Consider the following 24,357-nt stretch of genomic DNA (forward strand, 5'->3'; position numbering starts at 1 on the left):
TATTCCGATTGCTTGAAGTGATAATTTTGGGAAGGTTATCTCCTTCCAGAAGTAAGAAACCCGTAGTGAGTAGTGACCATATAAAGATCTGCATACAGAATGATTCAAACCAGTATTTTACCCAATTTTCCGAAAGCATATTTTCCTATGTCTGTATAAGATTTAATCTTGGGATCAAACTTTATACATCGCTGTACGAAGAGACTTGTGTAGGTAGCGGCCATGGATATTATGAGCAGAATAATTAAGCTCAACCAACCTCCTGATGCTAATGCAAAAGGGATTACAACAACTCCATTTCCTATATATGCGATACAACAAAATTATTAAACTTTTATGTAAGAAATTAAAGGTAAATTAATCAGAAAGATGTAATTCAACTTTTTACTAATTTCCTACAATAATTTTAATTTTCGATAGTTAATCAAGAGTTAAGATTATGTAAAAAAATCAATAAAAAAATTGGATTATTTTAAATAATTTTTCCAAAAAATTATTAGTAAAATACTACTCCTATTAAAATTATAATGCAACACGGAGTACATCATAGAGTTGTTTGACAAACAGCTGATAGCTAATTACAAATTTACAATTGCTAATTTAACTAGTTGATTTTATTAATAAAGTTGACCAACTGATTTGTAAACCTACTGCTATGAACCAAATGTTCAAAACACAACTTATTCATAACAATAACTGTTTCAACTAGTTTACCAAACACTAGCATTATTTGATTTGACCACTAAATCCTTTATTTATATCAAAATAAGTTAAAACTATTATGTCTCTTATTCCTCCGTGAAATACTTAAATCTACAAAATTTTATTTTTTAAAGCAGAGAAAAGAGAACCTGTAGAAAAATTTAGATGGTAAAATAGTTAATTGATTTATTTGTGGAGGAAAATGAGTGAATATGTAGAATATATTAGTTGGGTTACTCAAACTCTAATAATATACATTAGTTGAACTATTTAACTCATATATAAAGCAGGTTTTGTGGTTTATGGAATAATTTGTGATATGTTTGAGTTGTGATGAAATTACTTCTTCTTTTTTTATTTTATAGAGAGTGCATCCATTCAAGAATTCCATAACTAAGCGTGATTGGATTTTTGCAGAGTATTTCAAATTTGTACACTGCAGAATTAAGATGTTGTTGGCTATTTGAATTACTTGATGGTAAATTCAAATTACCAAGCATTGAAAAAATGGACAATGAAGTATTTGAATGGGTAAATTTCATGAAGAAAAATCATGGAGATGGACTCTATAGCAAAACATTGTTTGGGAGCTCTACACATTTGGTACAATGATCAACTTTGTAAGGATATGGGCCAAAACCCAAAGAGAAAGACCACATTGTGGGCCGAGTTATTTGAGGCTTATGGCCCAATGGACTATCCTTTTAGTTGATTACTTTACATTGAAATTGGCCCAATCGAGCTTTCAAAGTCATGGTTTATATCATAGTCAACAATACGATCTTCACAAAATTTTCAATAAGATGATCTTACTGTAAGACCATTTTTATTGGATTGACCAATAACTAAAACTATTTTAAGGTAATAACTTATAGTCTTAAAGTGATTAATTCGAAAAATAAATTAATTATATGATCTTATTTTATGGTAAAATAGTCTGATACAAAACTTGCTCTACTATCTTTAATAAAAGAAAGTATGCAAAAATAAATGTCAAATGATTGTGTGAATGTTGTTCATTTTTAATGATGACACTGATTTTTTATAATTGTTAGCACTTCTGTTTTTCACGCTTATTAATGCACAATTTTAATATTTAATAAGTATTTTAATTTCATATGATCAAAATTCTAAAAAGGTAATATTATGAAAATATGTATTAAGACGAATTAAACAAGATCTCACTTGACTATATTTTACATCATATATAGAGAAATAAGTCTTTAAGATAACAATAGTAGTTATAGTGACTATAACAACTATCTGAGACTTGAAGTAATAGGTCATATTTTGACGTGTGATTTAATGATAAATTTTAAATTTTAAATTTTATCATTAAGTAAGATGATTATTATTTATATGATTAAAAGTTTAGAATATATTTTAGTTTACTATTGAAAATTGATTTTATCTTTGAATGCTTGAGGCATCTATCTGCAAGATTGTTAAATATTCCCCCTATCCGTTGAAATTCCATCATTTGACTTAATTATGTGAGAGTTTTAAAGTCAAATAATGCTATTTTAATGTGATAAAGAGAGTCATATAAAACAAGTAAACTTGTTAATTTATAAAATCAACAATACTATATTTTTGGAATTTAAACGTTTGTTTTATAGTGCACTGTGAATGTAAATACCTGTCTAAACAAATTGATTAAATAATGAAACTTCTAACAATAGTTTATCCATTTTAATCATTAAAATTTAGTTCAAACGAATATGAGTTATTTCAGTACTCGTACAGAGCATAAAAAGTAGAGATTGGCCAATTAAGAGAAAGAAGAAAATAATCTGTTATATCTACAGCAGATTGATATATATATATATATATATATATATATATATATATATATATATATATATATATATATATATGATCAAAAATAATACCACATTTGAGTTTTATTTATTACAAGGTAAAAGGGTTAGATGGTGGATAGACAATTGGAAGTTTGGACATTGTAACATTGCCCAACAGCAAACTCTGATCCACTGATTCTTCAATTATAACAGGCTGAATTTGTGTGATTTTTTCGGGTACAACTTTATCCCCCTCGACCTTGGCAAGGGCTTCGAAATGCAGCTTAACCTTCTCGGGTTTTGTCCTCCATTCTGGAAGGTCTTCCAAGTTAGCTCTGTCTCCTTCTCGGAGCTGCTTCTCGACTTTGAATCCAATTTTTAGGTATTTCTGAGCAGAAACATCAGCCTTCAATAGCCTGAAGGAACCCTTTTTGTTGGCTTTGGGACCCAAGACAGAAGATAATAATCTTTCGAGACCAAGCAAATTTGAATGTGAACCATTCAAAGAGGTTATTGGCCATAGTGTGGTGAACTGTTCAGGTGATAGAAGAGTGGGAACTTTGCTTGGGAGGTCAAGTGCATTGGTGGATTCTACCACTGGTTTGTTTTTGGATGGTGAAGATAATTCGACTAGGCCAGGTGCAAGCCGTTTGAGCTTTAAGCGGTTAGACGATGAGGGCGAGGAAGGAGAAGGAGATAGAGATGTGAGAGAGGTAGGGCCTACTACACGAAGAGAAAGAAGGGGAGCTTCTTTGGTGCCTGATGCACGACGAAGGTACTGTGCAAGACTTAGAAGGCAGGAAGCAAAACCATTTTCAGTTCGGTTTAGGGGTAGAGGAAGATCAAGAGGCTGGCGCAAGCTTACTGATTTTGCACCTGTGAGGGTAACCACAGCACCTTCGGCAAGAATTACTTTCCTCAATACACCAGCATCCACATCATGCTGTAAAGAAAGAGTAATCGTCAGTAGAGAGATCGAAGTACATGACAAAAAAGGGAACGTGAATTCCTCTTATGTGCATACTGCAATAATGAAGAATCTCTACACAGTGTACACCAGTAAAGAGTTATGTAACTTGATATAAATGAAGAAACGTTGTTTGATGCTTTAAGACCTTAGGTGCACATCATGAAAAGAATCACCTTTTTTCACCCTTTAAAGCTCTATAGAAATTTTAAGATTGAGCTCATGGACAAAAAAGTTGCAATGCATGATATTCCTATCACTCACAAGCAATCTAACAGCTAACACTTACCGGCAATGAGATCTTCATATCATTGGCATCCTGAATCCAAAGCTCCATTGGACCCGCAAGCTGAAAGGGTGCCAATACAGGACCCATGTTTTCTTTCATCTTCTTCCTAGCAATCAATCCTTGCTCTTCTCCAGGCCTTACAGGCTCTTCCATCTGAAAAATGGGCATATCAACATATTCCCATTTCTTCACATCCTCCAAAAGCTTCATTGGGAGCACCTTATTATTGATTTCAACATCAAATTCATATGCCACAGAATGCCCTACCAACATGTCCCTTGAATCAAACCCTGATATCCTAAAATCCTCTGCTTGAAACCCTAATCCCTTCATTATAGCTTCCTTCAAATCCTGAAACAATATCATAAAATAAAATATTATATTAGACCATGACAATTCGTCACATAATCTCACTATGGCCCACTCGTGGACACGGGACACCGGGTAGCTCAGGCCCACAAACCCACAGGGATGAGCGTTGACTTGCACGTACGCTTGGTGAGATTCATTGCTTCCCAAAACCATATGGCAGTAGGAAGATTAACTCACCCAATATATATGCAAGTCAACAACTCACTAGTTTATCGATGCGAGATCTTATCCCACATATGAAGTATTTCCAACATATTATGGTTGTATTCAATGCACATTCTCCTTATTTAATGAAATTTACAATTGTTAACAAAATAAGATCAACCTTAAAAATACAATTTTAATCATCAATAGATTAAAATTTGATAAAAATCTTAAATCAAATAGAAGAAACAACAAAAATATAAAAGATCAATTTTCATTCTCATTTCTTTCAAAAAATACCTCAATTCATGAGCCAACCAACATATTCCCTCTACACTGATATTTGGACAGAGTGAAATGAACAAAAAGGAGAGAAAGGGAGCAGTGCAAATGAGATTTGGAAGAAAATTAGCAACAGGAACTATTGCCTATTTACTTTCATCATTCACCATCGGCTCTTTCTATCCAACAACAAAACCAACGCTTTAATCCTAGGTTTAGCTACCCTTGAACCAAAAGGTCCTTGATATTCTTTTTCAAAATGCGTTATACACTGTTTTACTATTCTACGGCTGCTCTGTTTCTAAACATTTTCCATCTCCTTTTCCCTCCTCTCATGTTACTATCTAATATAGCATAGGGTTTGATCCATCGGATCCCAAAGTCAGTTAATCACGCACTTCCTTAGTTTCATATTACTCATCAAACCTACACACTTACTACAAGAAGGTGTTTGGGAATGGGATGAAAATTGTGAGACTTTTAATCAAGATTTTAAACCCTTACAAACAAAATTTTTCTTGGGACTTCAATCAAATCCAAGTCCCTTTCTTATTCTCCTTCCTTGAAAACAAACAAGGATTTTAGACTCTCTTTCAATAAATTCTCATTCCCTTACCCAATTTCCTCCAAACAAACACCCCCTATCATTCATAAAGTCAAAATTTGAATACTTAGATCCGTTAATGCTTCTTTCCTCCGCATCACATCTATCAAACAATAGGAAAAAAATAATTTTGTAAATGATACTCATCATCAGAGTCCGTTGATCCTACCTAAACCAAATTACGCTTGAATAATTAGTAACATCACAAATCATGACTTTTCTTCCAATATTATCCCAAATCCTCGACCAAGTTGCACTATATCGCCAACATTCAAGATTTTATCGATCAAATATATAATCCATTTGCACATATATATATCAAGTTTAGCCGAATTCGCGAACAAAAACTAGCTGATTTCCTCAACTATTTCAACAGTAAAAAGCAAAAAAAAAAAAAAAAAAAAAACAAATAAAGGATTCGAAATTTCCACACACTGTCAAAATTATGATTTATCCTAATCATAAAAGAGAAAGAGAGATCGCAATTTCAGATTTCAAGATGATAATTTTTTCCGAACAATCCATCTAATCGAAACAACAGAAAATCTGAATTCAAATTCATCGAATTATCCATAAAGCATCGAAAAATAAAAATAAATAAAAAGATAATTAGATAAATTTATAAATAAACAAAACTTACTGATAAGGCTTTAGGATAGGGAGGATTAACATTGGGAGAAGAAACGAAAGCGAAAGAAGAAGGTATAACCGCCATTGATAAAAATAACGCCATAATAGAAGCTCGGAAGAACAAATTAGACGCCATTGATAAAACTGCAGATAATCAAAAACTTCGAATAAATTTTTCTTTGATCGATTAACAAATACCTCTTTTTCTTTTTTTATCTATCCTACTCTAATTTTGTTTAAAAAATTGGTTCGTCTTTAATTTTTATTTCAAGAAGAATGTTCCAGAGAGGTTGACGTGGAAAATAAGTACCAATGAGGAAACGGAATGTGATATGTTGGGAGTTTTGATTGGTTGAGATTTGCTGGATTTTTTGAAAACAGAGAACATTTAGGAAGGGTGTTTTGGTAATATTACGAGAAAGGAGTAAAAGCTAAAAACGAAAATTATATGGCGTCGCCCGGACTCGAACCGGAGACCTTCAGTGTGTTAGACTGACGTGATAACCAACTACACCACGACACCTTGTTTAGTTTGACTTTGGCTAATGATCATATTAAATGCGAAGCAAGCGTTTAAATTTGATAAAATAAAATATAAATGGTAAAAGTAATCCCAAATAATACATTAATTTTCTTATTATAATACCAATTTTAAGTCTTACTATCAAATTTGATAAAAAAAAAACCATAAGCATTAAAAAATACTCTCTCCGTTCTTTTTTGTTTTTTTTTTATTTACTTTTTGCATAGTTTTCAAAGTAAATTTTAAGTAATATCTCTAAATATGGATAGTAAAAAATTATTAAAAATACATAATAAAAAAGTATATATTAAAACTAATCTATTGAGATCTCATATGCATATATTTTATCTTCTAAATATATTTTAAAAACCTTAATCAAATTTCTTTCTCCTTAACATCAGTGAACGGAGGGACTCGGAAATATTAAAATAAAATTAGTGGAAAAAAATATATCAGGACCTTAATTACTAAAAATGTTTAAATAGAGTTAATGGAAAATATATGAGGACCATAGGCAATATAAAAATGTTTAATTGAAGTTAGTGAAAGATATCTAGAAATCATAAGTATTAATGAAACATTAAAATTAGGATGAACAATATTAATAATATCGAAATTTTGTGATATAAATAAAATAGATTCTATTAAATAATAACAAATAAAATGACCAAAATGATAAACGAAAATATTGTAAAATTAGTTTGCAATTGAGTTGTAAGAATCAGAGTAAAGGAAATTGTCTCTTTAAGAGACGTCTCTCAATTTCAGTCCATTAAAGCTTAATGCCTACTTATCATATTCTTAATGCCTAATTACCTTATCCTTAATGCTTACTTATAATATTTTTTAATGCCTACTTACATCATTCTTAATACCTATTTATTATATTGTAAAAAATATATAATAAGTCGAACCAATTAAAAATAGTCTTTTAAAAAAACCGTCTTTCACAGGAATTTGTGCAGAGTAAATGGAGGTAGAGAACTTCGATCAATCGTTTAAGCCTGTTAGATTCGGGCTTTTAAACTGAAAATTAAAATGGACCATCAGGTTTTTTATCCTATTTAGTTGGGCTAAGGTCTACGGACTACCACTTTCGTGGGACATTAGTACATTGACATACACCATAATTTGGCCCTTTTGGTGAAATTCTTTTGTCACTCGATTTTGTATGACACTGTCTTAAATGAAAATTTATTAATGTTAATTATAAAGTTTTAAGTGAGACAATTCTATGGTGAAATTATCTTTATTTAGAAAAAATTTAGTGTGTTAAAATGATCATTTATAATTTTAAATTGATCAATTACAGATTGAAACGAATTATATAGATTCATGACATCCGTCTCATGATAAAACGGTTTCATACAACATCAGCCGAATGTTAATCGCAATGAGATTAGTTCATGTATATAGTACATAAAGTGAACAAATTTATTTTTTGTAAAAGAGATATCTGAACTAAAATGCTTTTTTAAGGATGAGTTTAGAGGTGTATATATAAGTCATTGTATTATGTTTTTATTCTAGTTATTTTAAGTATTGTCATTCTCATCCAGTTATTCATATACACTTAATATAATGTTTACTATTAAGTTATACTTACAGAATTGAGTTTTATCTCAATTAGAACAAATATCATTTTTCACAACTAAATTTTTAATTTCGATTTTCATCAATCTAATTTCTTTCTCTCAATCTACTTATAATGACTTAATTTCTGGAATGACATTGTTCTTAAAGATTACACTAATTCTTTATTGAGGCCGTCTCATCGTGAGAGGGTCTCAGTTGAGTTAGCCTAAACTCTTTAAAAATTGTTTCCTACACAAGTATGAATTCAGATTTTATTGTTTTTTAATGTTTTTTTACTAATAGACTACCTATATGGACTCGTCTCACTGTAAGATGGTCTCATAGAATACTTACCGCAAAGATTATAGTAACAATTATCACAAAAGTTTCCTTAAAACTTAATTCTTCTAGAACATATTCTATACCTCCAAGGTCGGCAGTCGGTACCAATATATACCAAAGCACATATAGTCCATTTTCTAACTTTTCATATAAGTTTGACATTTTAAAACCATGAGTTAACAAATAACAATGTGACATGTTTTTGTCTTGGAATTATTATAAGGACTTTTACCAACTCCAAAATAACCTTTGCTAATTAAATGTTTTCCAAAGAAAAATGATTGTCACTTTTGAAAAATGTGTGCCAACAAAGTTGGAACACAAGAAAATGGCAAGACAAAAACAAAGATTTAGGTCAAAGACATTTGGAATCTTGAAAAGATTTTTTATAGATTTTTTTCAATTGTGTTTGGATGTGTTTGTCTTACTACTTCATTTAAGTAAACAACTGGCTGACAACCAATCATCAACCAAACAAGGACTAATTATAATGCATGGTTGTCTTTAGGTGTTATAGCTCGACTATATCCTTTTACATTATCTAATTTTGTATGATTATCTTCATGATTTGAAATCTAATTTTGTATTTGGATTTTTAATATTGTCGTTAATCATTAATACAATGATAATAAGTAAATTATGAATTTCTTATATCCAATAAAATCTTGATCATATCATGTATATCCTCCATAAACTCTTTGCATATTACCAATTGATGTATTAAATTGGATCATAGCATAACATCATTAGTTGTATTTTTGTAATGATTCAATGAATAACTACACATTTTAGTAAACTTTTGGATATTTCATGGATTCTAATAATAGATTTTGATAATGATAGAATAATTTGAAGTGTATTTGCTCATAGAAAAATATTAATTTGTGTATATTTTTATATTTTTTTATGAATAAATAATTTTTCATTTATATTAGTCTGTAGTAGCTGAATATAGAGCTAGGAAGACATCAAGGTCACCTGAAGTCAAGTCCAAGGAGAAGGGGTCAGGGGGGCAGCGTAAGCAGGACCTAAAATTAAGAGTGGGAACTTAGAACATAGATACCCTCGAAGCCAAGTCGTTGGAGTTAGCAAATGAGCTTTCTAAATACAGGATCCATGTAGCATGTGTTCAAGAGACTAGGTGGAAGGGGCAAAAAGCAAAAGGTATAAAGGGATATAAGTTGTGGTATACAGGCTTGGACAGCAGACGTATCGGGGTTGACATCTTAGTGTCGAATGATATCCCGAAGCAATTGGTTGAAGTAAGGAGGTGTAGTGACAGGATTATGTTAGTTAGGATAGTAGTGGGGGAAGAGATAACATCCATTGTCAGTGCGCACGGGCCCCAAATGGGGCTTGATGAGCAGGTGAAGTGCGAGTTCTGGGATAACCTAGGAGACCTCATAAGAACTATCCCGCACGATGAGAAAGTTTTTGCAGGAGGAGACTTTAATGGACACATAGGCAGAGATGCAGGTAACTTTAACTCAGCTCATGGAGGGTTTGGTTTAGGGGCAAGGAACGAGAGTGGGGAGAATTTACTGGAGTTTGCGCTAGCAAAAGATTTGGTCATAGCAAACTCGATCTTTAGAAAAAAAGAGGAGAATTTGACCACTTATAAGAGCGGTGGCCATGCAACCCAAGTTGATTATTTCTTAGTGCGCAAGGGAAATCGGGCCTCATGCTTGGACTTTAAGGTGGTGTTGGGTACAGAGATGCCCACCCAACACAGGCTTCTAATACTGGTTTTCAGGATGAGGAAGAAAATAACAGAAAAGAAGGTCAAGTCCAAGGGAAAGATCATATGGGAGAGACTCAAAGGAGATAAGGTCACAACCCTGGCAAGCAAGATAAGTGGGCTTCTCAAACCAGTCAGAGGATGCGAATGAGATGTGGGTGAACATGGCAAAAACCATAAGAAAAGTGGCAAAAGAGACGTTGGGGGTAGAGTCGGGTAAACCAAAAGTGTTCAAAGAGTCATGGTGGTGGACCGACGAGGTGAAAAAGAAGATAAAGGATAAAAATAAAAGATTTAAGGAACTTATGGTATGCACGAAAGAGGAGGATAGGATTGAAAAGAGAGTGAGCTATAAAGAAGCAAAGCGGGCGGCCAAGAAAGGGGTAACGGAGGCAAAATACCGTGGTTATGAGGACTTATATCGGAAACGTGATACCAAAGAGGGGGAGAAGCAAATTTTTAAGTTGACGAGGACTAGAGCCAAACAGCGGCAAGACTTAGAGGCAGTGAAATACATCAAGGATGAGGAGGGATGAGTTCTCCTGAGTCAAGAGGGGATCAAAACGAGATGGCTCCAGTACTTCTCCCAGCTGCTCAATGAGTCGAGGGGAACAAAGGAGGCGGATAATCAGTTTTTTGACGTCTAAAGACAACTGGAATATGAGCCAGCGAGGGATATTACAACGGGAGAAGTAGGAGAAGCTCTCGAAAAGATAGGGAGAATAAAGGCAGTCGGGCCAGATAACATCCCAATTGAGTTATGGAAGGGTTTAGGAGAGGAGGGCATCCGTTGGTTGACTAACCCTTTTAATGTTATGTTGAGGACAAACTAGGGGTAGTCCCTATATCTGGAAAAATGCAAGAGAATAGATTGAGGTGGTTTGGTCATGTGCAGAGGAAGACTTTCGAGGCCCTGTGAGGAGGGTAGAAAGCATTATAGTAGATGGTAAGAGGAGTCGAGGTAGACCAAAAAGAACTTGAGATGAGCAAATAAGAGTAGACTTGCAGGAGTTAAACCTCTCCGCGGACTTGACTAGGGATAGGAGCAGTTGGAGACGTCATATCCACGTCTTAGATTACTGATTGTCCGTCCTTTGACCTCTTAGTGCTCTAAACCCCTTGCCCTTGCCCTTACCGTTTCCTTTCTATTTAGTTCTTTGTTTTCTTTTGTAGTGGTTCTTCTGTCTATAGTCCTTTAAGTTGTCTTGCTTGTGTTTTTTGCGTCTCTTTATCTTTCTCGAGTCGGGGGACTCCTTTGGCGACGCTCTCCTTTATGGGTATGAATTGCCGCCGTCCTTCCCTCCCCAGACCCTAGCCTTAACTTTCTAAGAGCGGAATATACTGGGTAGGATGATGATGATAATATAATTCTTTTCATAGTTTACTTATATTTTTTTGAATTTTTATAGTTTTTTTTATTTTGTCTTTCAATAAATTATTTCCAAATAATTATCAATATTTCCACGTATTTTACATTTCATTCCACCTTTAACCCGAGTTTTTGTTAATGGTCGTACTTTTTTTGAAGAGCTTTTTAAGAGAAGTAAAACTATTAAAAAGCTAAGAATTACTAAATTTACTAGTATTTGATAGAAAAATATAAAAAGTAACAAGGCAATAGTATATCAAAGTTAAATACCAAATAGATTAAAATTTTATACATTTAAGATAATTAATTATGATGAGAAACAAATACATAAAGATATAATTCATGTAACCACACATGAATTTCATTTATTCTATTATACTACCTCCTATTCAAGTTATTAGTCTCGTTTGACTATTAACGTTGTTCATCAATCACTCTTAACTTATATTTTATTCGTAATCTATATGTTATAACATCGTCAAGTCGAATCTTGTTTGATTTGTTTCAATACAAAGAACATTAATATTAACTTTTTACAGTTTTTAATTTATGGCTAAGTAATTACTTTTCGAGTCATTCTGACATCCTCTTTTATTGGCCCCTCTTAAAAAATAAGATTAATATAAACAAAATTAAATAATATAATTCGAAAGAGAAAAAATTTAAATAAAAATTAAATTAAATCGTTACGTTAAAATTATTGAGCTGGCCTTTCAGCATTCCTTCATCAAGTATACCAAATTATGTATGTACGTATTTGTCCCTAATAAGCTGGTCAACAGAAGCACTAAACACTAATTAATAAGTATAATGAATTAATGACGAACAAGTTAATAGCCAAATCTAGAGCACGTCACTGCGATCTCTACGTTACATTTTATAATACTTTTATTTATACACCCTAATTATTCACTATTATTATCTAATTATATATGGTTTCATTAAATATACTCATAGAATATAAAATGTACGTAAGAAATATAGCAAGTCTTGAAGTATAGAGTGTATGTCATCACCATCATCTTCAGGGTTTTCTTAATTTGTAAACTTAATTCGTTTTATTACTGGTATTAAATATTGATAATATTAAAAATAACTTGTAATGCAATTTTTATAAGAATTATAACAACCAATAAAGGAAATCAATATATATACTTTGAAAAACAAAACATGTTAAACAATAATGTTAATACATACACTATTGTTAATGACTTAATGACTTTGCACTTACAACTATTCATATAAATTATTTGTACAAATATTAAAATATTTGTTAAATAACTTGTACTTTTGATTTGGAATTTGATATATTGAAATTTTATTTCTAATCACAATAAAAAAATATATATAATCATTTTACTTTCTCATATCCTAATTAAAAAATTTAATCTTTTACTTTTCGGTATCCTAAAAACATTACATTTCAACTAAAACTTTTAACGTTATAAAAAAAACATAGTTATCATACTTATAAAAAGAATGTGGCAATAAAATCCTTCAATTCAAAAAAATTTGCAAAAAAAAATAAAGAAAAACAAAACAAAACAACAGCATATAATTAATTTCAATTAAGTAGAGTGCTAGAGAATTTTAATTAAATGGATAAAAGATAAGGAGAGTGACAGATCGAGAAAAGTGAACATGTAAAGCCGCAATTAACCTAAAATGCTGAATGCGTACACATTAATTGACAGCCACTATACGTAATTTTGATACTGATTAAGATTTATTTATGAAATTATTATTTCAAATCTTAATATCTTTAATTATGTTTAATAAAAAAATTATAAAAATTTAGTATTAATTATTTTTGTATTGAGACAAATCATACAAAATTCAACTTCACTTTGTTTTAACTAGAGTTGTTCAAAAGTGATCCGACCCGAAAATCCGATCCGAAATCGAAAGTGAACCGACTCGAAAATGTGTTCCTTTTTTAGGTTTATTGAACTGACATTACCCGACTCGAAGCTATACCCGAACCGGTTGACAACCGAAAATGGGAAAACTGAACCCGAGTTATAATCGATTTTTCTAACCGACACATAACCATTATCCGAGATTGCCCAAACCTAATAATGACCGACCCGAGTCATATCCGACCCGAATCATGCTCAAAACTGACTTAACCTGAACGAAGTTTAGATTGAACTGCTGTAAACCTGAACCAATTTTTTACATAGAAGTATAATTGACTAATATTCAATCAATCTTATTAGTTATTCTAATAAAGTCATAAATATTTTAATAAAATAAATTTTATAAATACATGGTTTCATATATTTAGAGTTAATAATCAATGGTCAATGTTTATTTAACTACTTTTAATCGAATTAGATGAAAATTGATAGAACTTTATAATTTTAATTTTCGGTTAAACAAGTAAAAGTAACAATGTAATAATGATTACTAATTGATTTGCTTTTCACTATTTTGCTTGAAGTAAAGGAACCTTAATATCAATTAAAACATAACTAACAACTTAATCTGATACCGACTCGATCAATAGTAATTAGTAATTCGCAATTCGTAGCTGAATTCTACTTGAAAATACCCGAACCCTATCTATACCTGGTAAAACCGAACCAATTATTAACCGATGACAACCCGAGACCGATTGAAACTCGACACGAACTTTAACCAACACCGACCTGATGCTAACCCGATAGTTCGAATAACCGATCTTCAACCGAAACGTGACTAACCGACCCGACCCGAGTATGACTCGTCGCAATACGCATCGAAATATAACCGATCCGAAATACAATCGAATCGAATGACACCCGTCCGAAACCGACCCGATCACCCGAATGAACACCTCTAATTTTAACTTATAGATTATAAACTAATTATAAATTAAGAGCAATAAATAAATAGTATATTATCTTGTAATGTAGCAAGTAATAGAGCAAGTAATAATAAAATGGAGAAGAAGTCCTTTAATATCTGTACTTATCTAAATCTTTATATTTAACTGGTCTGTTTATGAATGTAATAATATCAATAATTAAACTAATATCAAGATCAATTACACATTGGGTGAGTTATAACAACAATATGTCAATGCATGTCAAAGATCAATTACACATTTTAAGAGTAATAATAACAACATAGCAATATATAATTTAATAATCTCAATATAAATTACACATTTGGTGAGTTATTATAACAAGAAGTCCACAATATCGATAATTACAAGAATGTAATAATTAATAAACGAGTAATGATAATAATTATAATAATTATAATAGTACTTCCTCCGTTTCTTTTTGATCTTCTATTTATGATAATAATTAGAATTGAAACATTGACAATGTTAGCCGCTTCTATTTATGAGAACCGTCAATAACCCAAGTCCCAACTTTGAAGTCAAGCACAAGTGAGCTTACAGACTGTATTGTGGGATATAAATATTTCGTGACCGCAGTGTAAAAATCTTTTATATATTATATTAACAATAATAAAACACTAACAATAAGGAACAAAGGCCTCATCAAACCATTAACATAAGGATTTTTACCAGAATTAAAAAAAAAGGAACATAATTATAAAGTGAATCCCTTAAAAAAGCCTAAAGTAAAGCTCTGGGTCAATTCTAAAAACAGGCGGGTATTTAGTTGCAACACGGTTTTAGTATAAATACTAAAAACCATGCAAAAAATAAAAAGAAATAAACCCACCTGAAAAATGAAACCCTAGAGAAAACAGGCTACTAATACGTATTATATGAATAAAAACTGGGTAATGATTATTACAGAAGCAGCAAATCTGAATGATCTTTTTATGTATATGATAATGTATAAAAGAAGTTAATTCTTCCTTAATTTTTGTTCATGTGAAGCTTAATTGATCACTTGAGAATAGTGTGTATTTGTCTCACTATATCTTTTGCTGTCATTGTGAACTCAGAACCCATCTGCACAATTTTTGGAGAAGGAATTTTTGTCAGCTTTAAGTAGATTTTAAGTTACTAAATAATATCACATTATTAATATACGTATTGATTTTTTTTTTTTTTTTAAATTTAGGAGCAAAAATAACTCCGTCGTACAAAAAAGAGTCGAAATAGAATTCTGAGGTTGTGAAATTCGAACGCTTATAATAAAAAAGAAAGGAAAAACCTTTAACCATTAGGCCAATTAATGTTTCTCAGTAAAAACATTAATTTGTTCTTTAATTTAAGTAGATATATAGTGTGAATTCGCCTATTTATTTAAAAGATAAACAAATTAATACCAAAGAATTGATCTAATTAGAGCTAAAACCATATTCACAAAGCAAATTGATAAAACTTTATAAAGCTTTGAGAAAACAATTAAAATACTTTTAATTAGATTTATGATCTTAAACCTATAACTCCAAGGGGCAAGGAGGACCATGCACCATACCCAATTCCATGTGCTATGTCTTAGAATTCAATACTCAATAATATACAAGATCAAAAAGCCATACTCATCTCTCCCTTGAAGTTTGTTGTTAAATTCCTTTTAACAAAAATTTTTAAAAAATTTTAGTTGTTCGAGAAAAGATAAAAATTAAAATTGTATAGATAATGTTTTTAAAAATAAGTATTTGATAAGATTAAGAAAGTGGCAAAGACCATTTTTCATAAAAAAAAATACGTAGCATATCAAAAACATATGTTAATTCCGAATAAAAGAGAGTATTTTTCTCTCTAACAATCTATATATGTTTAATTTGGTTGTGATTACTAAACGATGTAATTAGAAAGAAGATGGACTTACTTGAGCTACAATTGTAAGAGCAAGTGCAGAACCTCCAAAAGCCAATGAACTGCTACTAATAACCACAAGATGAAGTTGTTCAATCTTTGACATAAGTTTCTCAATAATTTCTAGTTTCTTCTCACAATTTATTCTTATCAATACATTTTTTTCTGAGAATCTTGTTTCAATTTCTGGGAATAATGGATTATCATCACAACTTGAATTTTCAGATAACTTTTTTTCTGATGAAAAATCAGCATATTCATCTTCTGCAGTAACATAAGATCTTTTGACAAGAACTGCTGATTCCATTTTGTTATTTTTAGCTTCCTCTTCTAATGCTCGTACTCGTTCTTGCAATTGTTTCACGTATTTTACTGCATCTCCTAGTACAGTTGCTTTGTCCATCTGTTACATATACTTCAATTAGTACTTATCATACGGTCGTGAATCAACTCAATCAAAAGCTTAAGCTAATTGTTAAGGCTTCACGTTATGTTATATACTCTAACACACCTTCTCACACGAGAGCCCTTTAGCCTAGAATTGTGATTGCAGCACAGGCCCTTCGGGCCTTCTTATAAATGACATTGAATATTATTCTACTTTAAATGAGAGCTAGTCACGCAGGTTTCTAATATCATGTTAAAAAAGCAACTCAACTAAAAATTTATAACTAATAATATGTGATAGAGTATATGGCATATGTACACATGCTCAGGTCATGGTGGTCCATGAGTGTGAATGTCATTCACGTAATACCCGTCATTTAATAAATGTTTAGTATGTAAAAGTCTGTGTTACACCTATAATTCTAACCCAAATGGCTCTACTGTGAGCTAGAGGATGCGATAAGGCTACAATAACTTCATCTTAAGCTTTTTCTTTTGATTTGAGGTAGGTTAAGAGAATTCCTACAATTAAGCAAGATTGAAAATTACTCGTTCTTATATGTTATACTCAACTACTAGCCAGACTAACCCATAATTTTTCATCTGCTTAAAATTTTAGTTGATTTATTTAAACAAAGTCGTAAATTTTTCCTATTTATATATACATATGATATGAGTAGACTAATAAATTTATTATTAGGCTTGTACATAACAAGACCCGCAAGAAAGCAAAGTTGACTGCACACTAACCCGAAGATGTTCCATACTAAAACTAATTGGTAATAGAACGAGTAGGCGAGTAGCCCATCAAGCTTATATGTTAGTCATTCTCTCTAGAATTTTTCGATATAGGATCACATTTTTTTCAACTTAAACTTGATTAAAAAGGGCAAGAAATAAAATACCTTCTTAAGACCAGGGATGAGAGCAGACAAAGCAATAAACCTTTGGCTAAGTTTTTCCCTTCGTTTCCTCTCAGCAATAATATGATCCTTACATTGTTGAGGCTGCACACTATTCTTCTCAACATGATTGGATCTAGAAGCTTCCACAGAAGGTTGATCATGACAAGGAAAAGTAGGATTCGAAACAACAGCAACTTCTTCTTTAGGCTTAAGAAGCCCACCCGATACTTGATTGGAATTCGAGCTGATAGATGAATTATTTGAAAAACATAGCATAGTTGAAGAAGCTGAGTTAGTTTGTGATAATGAATTTAATATATGATCAGGATTATGATTCATGATCTGATCATAACAACCCCAATTGTTATTATCCATTTTGATTTGTTTACTTGGTCTTTCCATGGCAGTATTTTGATGATAATGTTCAAGAAATTGTGCCGATGATCTTTTGCAGCCTAGAACTTGATTTGTTCCAGGTGCTAACTCAAAATTATTAACACAATTAGGTATTATAGCTGGCCCAAATAGTTCCTCCATTGAATTCATTTGAAGTTGATGATTCATGAAGTTTACGTCATTCATCATTCCCTGCAAAATTTGGTTCATAAGATTAATCACTAAACATAAACTCATAGATCAGTATATAACATATCATAAAGTTTCAAACATTCAGCTATGATAATCGTATTCAACTGCACAGGCCCCAAAATTGGGAGATTTAATATTAAATTATGTTAATTGTTTAAAAATACAAAATTGTTAACCGAAAAATATCATAATTTATAAATCTCTTAATTTTTGCTCCGCCTTTGACTATGATATCTAAAGCTCTAGTCTTGGGTTCGAATCTCCTCCAGATTTATTAAAAAATATATAATATATTTTGAATCCAGAGAGAAATTAATGAAGGAAGATATAATGATTACCAGATCATTGAAGCTTGTGAACATTGAAACCTCCATTTTGTCTAAGAAGGTACGTTTGTTGCACAGAGTATTATCTTTGGAATTAGGTAATGATGAAGGAGCAAAAGAAGAGAGGAAGAGAGAAGGACAAGAAAAGAAGAAGTCAGTTGTTAATAGTAATGAAATTGCTTATGTTGGTGGGAAATTTAAGGACTTTACTTGAAATGTGAACTGGGTTTTTATGCTGACCATTAATTATGGAGCTCACATTATTGATACAATTTAATATTATTTTTATTAAGATAAAGATTAGAGACTTGAACTAAAACATATCCCTAGTCCCTTTTGTTCCATTTTTGATATTAGTTTCATTTTACTCAAAACCCACATATATCAATGCAATAATTCTATCATTAATATCTTTATTTAGTTGTGCATAATTAAAAATTGTAAAAAGTTGATATTATTGATCTTTGCATTGAAAAAAATCACATGATTTCACTTGACTAAGTTATAACTTAAAGATTAACAATAAAATACAAGTTAAGTGTGATTGATCAACAAATTAAGTCAAAAGTCAAATATAACTATATTATTAGGGTAAATAGGAAAAAGTATTAATTATTAATTTGATCTATATTTTTTTAATATATACGTTAAATTTTGTTAATTAAGATTTTATTTAATTCATTTCAATGTAAATTTTTATTAACTTTTTACAAATATTAATTATGCATGATTATAAATTTTAACAATAAAATTAATATTTTTTATAAGTGTTGATTTACTTCCAATTGTATATTAAGTCATCTCAAACTAAACTTAATCTAATAATTAACCAACTTAACCTCTACCGTATTTACGAACACCTTTAAATGATCAGTTAATCCATAGTAAAATCTCTTTCATACACACTTATACAACATCTCAGTCTAGAAATTAAAATAAAATTCTTAAAATTTATATTATAAATATATATAAATACAAGTAGGTCCAAGTTTGATGTAATATATCAATATTAGTATTCCAATCAAAAGGTAGAAAATGAAGTGAAAACGATCGCCAAATACTTACGATGTTAAGAACAAACAACAATGAGCAAAATTAAGTTTGACAAAGTAACAAACAAGGACACAAAGATTTAAGGAGGTTCACCCAATGATGGCTACGTCCTCCGTGGTGTGTAGTTTATGTTTATATTATATCAAATGAATACAAACAACACTTCAATATGAAGAATTACAATTGAGATAGAGATAACAACAATAGGCTATGTGTTTGGCTTAAGGGTTGTGTTTGATGTGTTTTGCACACTTGAAGTGTGGGTATGAGAGCCCTATTTATAGTGCTAGGTACTTGAAGATGAATGGCTCACATAAATACATAGTTAATTTAGGGTAATGAATACTATGAAATAACTCTAAGAACTTGAAAAGGCATTATCTCAAGAGTCACACACATGAGACTCTTCACCTTAATCTTCATTAACACCAATAATAATTCCCATGAATACTCTTCACCTTATTACACCCTTTTGGATTCCACAACTCAAGAGTCACACACATGAATTCAACCCTTTAATGTGCACTCAAGTCACACATTAGTATAGTATCATTTATAATCACATTAGTATACTACCATTCATAACATGAAGAGAATAGAGAATATTAAATTAGGTTCATATGAATAATGTGTTATATACTGTTTTAGTAATACGTTGATGATTAATCCCGCTAGCAAGACGTTGAAATTTGAGGGTTTGGTCATAAAGTTTTTTTATTACAGATTTAAAGTAAAGAATTAGCCAGATGAGAATTAAAAAAACCCAATTTTAGAATTTGGCGATAAAATCAACACATATTGTTGTGAGAGATAGTTTCTCCGACAAACACAGTGGCTAAATAGCCCAATTAATAAAAATTAAAGAGAAAATAAAAATATATACTTTTTGTTTTGAGTTCATCTCTTTAGCAGATGGTCTCTCACAAAAATAGTTATAAAATCAATAGTTAAGAAATGTGGAAATTACTAACTAGTCATTAGTCTTAAGCACATATTGTACGCGGCTAGCTACACATAGTTGACACGCGCGTAATTGTTGGCTTAGTATTCACTAAACATGATTAAATCATGCATCTAATTAGCTTTCATTCGACATCAATTTTAAATTGACAAAATTATGTATTGTATCATTCTAACTTCTAAGGCATCAAACACAATTGTATTCAGATACTCCTATCCTATCATATACTTGTACAGCTGTACACACATGGGTATATTGTATATAGTATATTCTCCCTCCAGAATTTGCTTCAAATTTCATTATTATCCCTTCTCCTTTATAAGTATTTGTTACATTTAAATTTTAATGTATATTAATATGTTATTTTAATACTTTATATATTCAAACTATATAAATCTAAAAAACCATAAAAATTTATAAAAACTTGTAATTAGACAATTCAAACAATATCTCAGTTAACTACAATTTTTTTTACATATTAGCTACAATATACAAAATAAGTTTAAATGATGAATAATCTGAATAATCATACTATAACAACCATTTCAAATAGGGGCCGGAAGTATGAGATTTGCTAAATGCCTACCTCAGACGTGTCTAACCTTTTGCAATAAGAATGATTCTACACTTTCTTTTTATAGTTATATCCGGTACATATTTAATTTTTCTTTCTATCATATATATATATAATATATATATATATATACTTGGATTATAGGATAGACTAAAGAAAAAAGATTAGATAAGACGATTGAGAATAAAACTTATGACCTTGCCTAGGTTAAGCGGTACTTGCATTGTATATTTGATTATAGATTACTGTAGGCTAAGGGAAGTGTGGATTAGATGAAAATCGAACTTAAGATCTTTTATGAAAAGTGATATTTGTTCTTGAGTTAAAACAAGACTTAATTCTCCTCATTCGTGTTTTTATTATACTTGAAACTAAACAAATTTAATAATAATAAATTAATAGCATGTTTGGCAGCTTGGAATGCATTTTCAAATACTAAAATGGCCTAAATACTATGTTTGGCATATTTTAGCTTGAATTTGAAAATGTGAAATCTAATCAATTTCATAAAATTTCTAGACTAAAAGTATCAAAATTTAATTTTCTATTTTCAAATGAATTTTTCGTTGCCAAATAATATCTTAACTATTTGTTTCAATTTGAACGAGATAGAGTAGTGCTTATATGCTCAAAGAACTTTTTTTCTCCCTATTATTACTATCTTATTTAATTAATTAAAATGTATCTTTTTAAGAGACGGATATTAATATCTCAAAAAAAATGAATATAATAGTATAATATAAAATTGTTCATTTCTAAAAGTAGGATAAGGACAAATTAATTAAAAGCATATTACGAACATAGTTTCAAAAATACAAGTCAACCAAGCTAAAGAGGTTGAAATACTTGGCATGGGAATGCATGGACTACTCCATTAGCAAGAAAATGGAATAGTCGATTGATCGTACAGTTAACAGACGTCTAATAAACTTAAAGAAACTCACCATAAAAAACAAAAAACAAAAATAATCTTACCTTTTTTTAAAATCTGACATATTAATTTTATTTTATTTCTACTTTTACGATAATTCAACCTCCTATTTCAATTCTTATTTATAAATTTAATTTACTTTTTATTTTTTCTACCCATTTTTTTATAACATAACCAAATTAGTTTTTAGCTCTTTTTTATTGATTTATCCATCAAATGCTTAATTTGGTGAGACAAAAAAGAATAGTATTGAGAACTGAGCTAGCTAGTATATTATGAAGTATATAAAGATAAAGATAAAGGACATTTTCAATATCCCGCATAAAATAAAATCCGATTAGGGTTTTTATTTTCTGAAAGATAAACCATACATATTCCCAATAAGAAGAGGGTAAAGAGAATGCGCATAGTGAATAAACTCCCAGCTAATATCCACACCCAATAAAAATTAAATTTTAAATTTTCTGCTCAATATATAAATGCTCTATTTATCGAGGAAAGTCAGATGCGCAGTCAAGTATATGCTGCAAGCAAATCTATCTCTTGTATACTTGAATTTGGACGGAACAACTTTTTTTCGAGTACATAATTCAGTCTATATTTTGTGTGAGAATTTGGTCAAAAGCCCGCGTATACTAGGACTAATTAATATTAAATTTTGGCCTACAGTAGAATTAACTTGAAATTCCACTAAAAATTAGTGATTTATAATTTAATATTATTATGGGTAATTTAAAAAGCACATGACATAAAAATATCAAAAAGTTAGATTAAATTTAATCGTAATTTAGCTTTGGTAGTTTAAATTCATTTTTCTGATTTTGACAATTTTTCAATTTTACATCATTTGTTTTTAGTCGAAACTCATTATATCTCTAGCCATTTTTACCTGTGCTCGGCTCAACAATCTATTATATTTCTGATTATTATTTGGGTACCGTGAATATTTCTAGACTCAATCTCTAATCTTATAACTTTGTCATACTCCCTCCTATTCAGCCTAAATGTTCCATTTGTTTACACTTGCTGAGGCAATATTTTAATCTTAATATCTTAAATTATTCTTAATTAAAAATTATAAAAAGTTGATATTAATAATCCTTATATTGAGATGAATCAAACAAGATCCCACATGACTATGTTTGAACTTATAGATTAAGAGTAAAATACAAATTAAGAGTAATAAGTGAATAGTACCAAAAATCAAATGGGACATTTAGATTGAATAGGAGGTAGTATTAAATATATATATATATATATATATATATATATATATATATATATATATATATATATATATATATATATATATATATATATATATATATATATATATATTTGATCCTGTATTCGTGTGAAGAGCTTTAAAAGATTACAGTGTCTCTTAGGAGATTTGATTTCTCTAAATAAAAATTTGTGATTAGCTGTGTTTTCAATCATTTTAAGATAAGATAAATTATACAAGACATCATTATATTTGATTGGTCGTCCCTTAATTACAAGCCAGATCAATCTCAAGATTATTGGCTATGCAACTTAATTACTTATTATTCAATTAATTTGTTCATCTTAGAAAGTTCAACTATCATTTTCATTTGTAAAGACATGTCTACCGTTTGCCTTCAAAGTTTCCAAGCAAGTGGAGCAACTATAAGGATTATTAAACATTTAATTAAAGTTAATGCATTATTAGCGATTGCAACTTCAATATACCAAAAAATGTGACAAAATTTTGTCATAATCATGGATATATTTTGATTTGATGTTTGTGGACCTTTTAGAAAAAATTTTGTAAATTATAATAACAGTTACTATTAATCTCTTGTTATTAATTTTTAAATTAAAATTCGTTATCAACTTGAATTTATCCTTGATGTTTTGTAAGTATAAAAATATGGAAATTGTCAATTTATTAACTAATTTATGTTCTATATTTTGGAAAATAATTTTTGTTAAATTATTCATTTGTTAAAAACAACATTATATCACTTGAAAATATATCCTTCTCACTAACTGACAAAAATATATTGAATTAGAAATAAAAAAAAACACATTTTGATATCTTTAAAACAAAAGATTGTAAAAAGTATCGCTCATTTTGGTCATTATATTTGTATTAAGATAAGAAGTTTTATCAATAGTGAAATGAAGGTTTATTTAAATTAATTTTTTTAAGAATTAGAGACCTTCTTTCTTTATAGGATTCTTTTAAAACGTAATTAATGCACTTATACTACTACTTACTACTTAGCTTATGTTTTTTTTTTTTTTTTTTTGTATATGTAAGTTATTTGATTAAAAAAAATAATTTCTAATTTAAATGAGACAAATAGAAGAACATTATAGAAGTCTTGGAATATTCCTCAATTACGATAATAGAAATATTTTACCAAATTTGGTCCATTTTGCTCGTGTATTTGTCCTAAACCGCAGTATTCCTGCTCTCTTTGACCAATCATCAAATATAATCTTGACCACATCTTGTAACATCGTGCATTATAAATAAAAGTATTATTAGCTCAAATTGTTAGATTGAAATTATTAGCTGAAATTGTTTGATT

General features: G+C 30.0%; 3 protein-coding genes and 1 non-coding gene across 4 annotated transcripts; 1 reads left to right on the top strand and 3 right to left on the bottom strand.

Moving 5' to 3' along the window:
* Nucleotides 1-2,492: 2,492 nt before the first annotated feature.
* LOC130811647 (protein TUNICAMYCIN INDUCED 1) lies at nt 2,493-6,090 on the bottom strand. The gene is made up of 3 exons (XM_057677915.1): nt 5,803-6,090; nt 3,761-4,111; nt 2,493-3,447 (listed from the first exon to the last, which is right to left on the bottom strand). The coding sequence occupies exons 1-3, from the start codon at nt 5,926-5,928 to the stop codon at nt 2,614-2,616; spliced, it is 1,311 nt and encodes a 436-aa protein (XP_057533898.1). The 5' UTR covers nt 5,929-6,090; the 3' UTR covers nt 2,493-2,613.
* A 151-nt stretch (nt 6,091-6,241) lies between these two features.
* TRNAV-AAC (transfer RNA valine (anticodon AAC)) lies at nt 6,242-6,315 on the bottom strand. The gene has a single exon. It is a non-coding gene; the product is annotated as a tRNA-Val (tRNA).
* Nucleotides 6,316-8,509: 2,194 nt separating this feature from the next.
* On the top strand, nt 8,510-10,121 carry LOC130826002 (uncharacterized). The gene is made up of 3 exons (XM_057691473.1): nt 8,510-8,563; nt 9,168-9,235; nt 9,344-10,121. The coding sequence occupies exons 1-3, from the start codon at nt 8,510-8,512 to the stop codon at nt 10,119-10,121; spliced, it is 900 nt and encodes a 299-aa protein (XP_057547456.1).
* A 4,373-nt stretch (nt 10,122-14,494) lies between these two features.
* LOC130796900 (transcription factor bHLH18-like) lies at nt 14,495-18,462 on the bottom strand. The gene is made up of 4 exons (XM_057659332.1): nt 18,290-18,462; nt 17,364-17,951; nt 16,085-16,474; nt 14,495-15,255 (listed from the first exon to the last, which is right to left on the bottom strand). Exons 1-4 carry the CDS (start codon nt 18,323-18,325, stop codon nt 15,190-15,192), a joined length of 1,080 nt encoding a protein of 359 aa, XP_057515315.1. The 5' UTR covers nt 18,326-18,462; the 3' UTR covers nt 14,495-15,189.
* Nucleotides 18,463-24,357: the final 5,895 nt, after the last annotated feature.

This window comes from Amaranthus tricolor, chromosome 1, assembly GCF_026212465.1.
Source record: "Amaranthus tricolor cultivar Red isolate AtriRed21 chromosome 1, ASM2621246v1, whole genome shotgun sequence".
In the NCBI taxonomy this organism is placed as follows: domain Eukaryota; kingdom Viridiplantae; phylum Streptophyta; class Magnoliopsida; order Caryophyllales; family Amaranthaceae; genus Amaranthus; species Amaranthus tricolor.

What these genes read in the sequence shown, in the direction of transcription:
- LOC130811647 (XM_057677915.1), bottom strand. Translation starts at nt 5,928, where the DNA reads ATGGCGTCTAATTTGTTCTTCCGAGCTTCTATTATGGCGTTATTTTTA. An exon ending in CCTATCCTAAAGCCTTATCA is followed by an intron (nt 4,112 to 5,802) that starts GTAAGTTTTGTT and finishes ATATTGTTTCAG; the next exon opens with GATTTGAAGGAAGCTATAAT. An exon ending in ATATGAAGATCTCATTGCCG is followed by an intron (nt 3,448 to 3,760) that starts GTAAGTGTTAGC and finishes CTTTCTTTACAG; the next exon opens with CATGATGTGGATGCTGGTGT.
- LOC130826002 (XM_057691473.1), top strand. Translation starts at nt 8,510, where the DNA reads ATGATTGTCACTTTTGAAAAATGTGTGCCAACAAAGTTGGAACACAAG. An exon ending in AGTTGGAACACAAGAAAATG is followed by an intron (nt 8,564 to 9,167) that starts GCAAGACAAAAA and finishes CATTTATATTAG; the next exon opens with TCTGTAGTAGCTGAATATAG. An exon ending in GTCAAGTCCAAGGAGAAGGG is followed by an intron (nt 9,236 to 9,343) that starts GTCAGGGGGGCA and finishes TTCTAAATACAG; the next exon opens with GATCCATGTAGCATGTGTTC.
- LOC130796900 (XM_057659332.1), bottom strand. Translation starts at nt 18,325, where the DNA reads ATGGAGGTTTCAATGTTCACAAGCTTCAATGATCTG. An exon ending in TCATCCCTGGTCTTAAGAAG is followed by an intron (nt 16,475 to 17,363) that starts GTATTTTATTTC and finishes TATATGTAACAG; the next exon opens with ATGGACAAAGCAACTGTACT. An exon ending in CTCTTACAATTGTAGCTCAA is followed by an intron (nt 15,256 to 16,084) that starts GTAAGTCCATCT and finishes AAAATTGTGCAG; the next exon opens with ATGGGTTCTGAGTTCACAAT.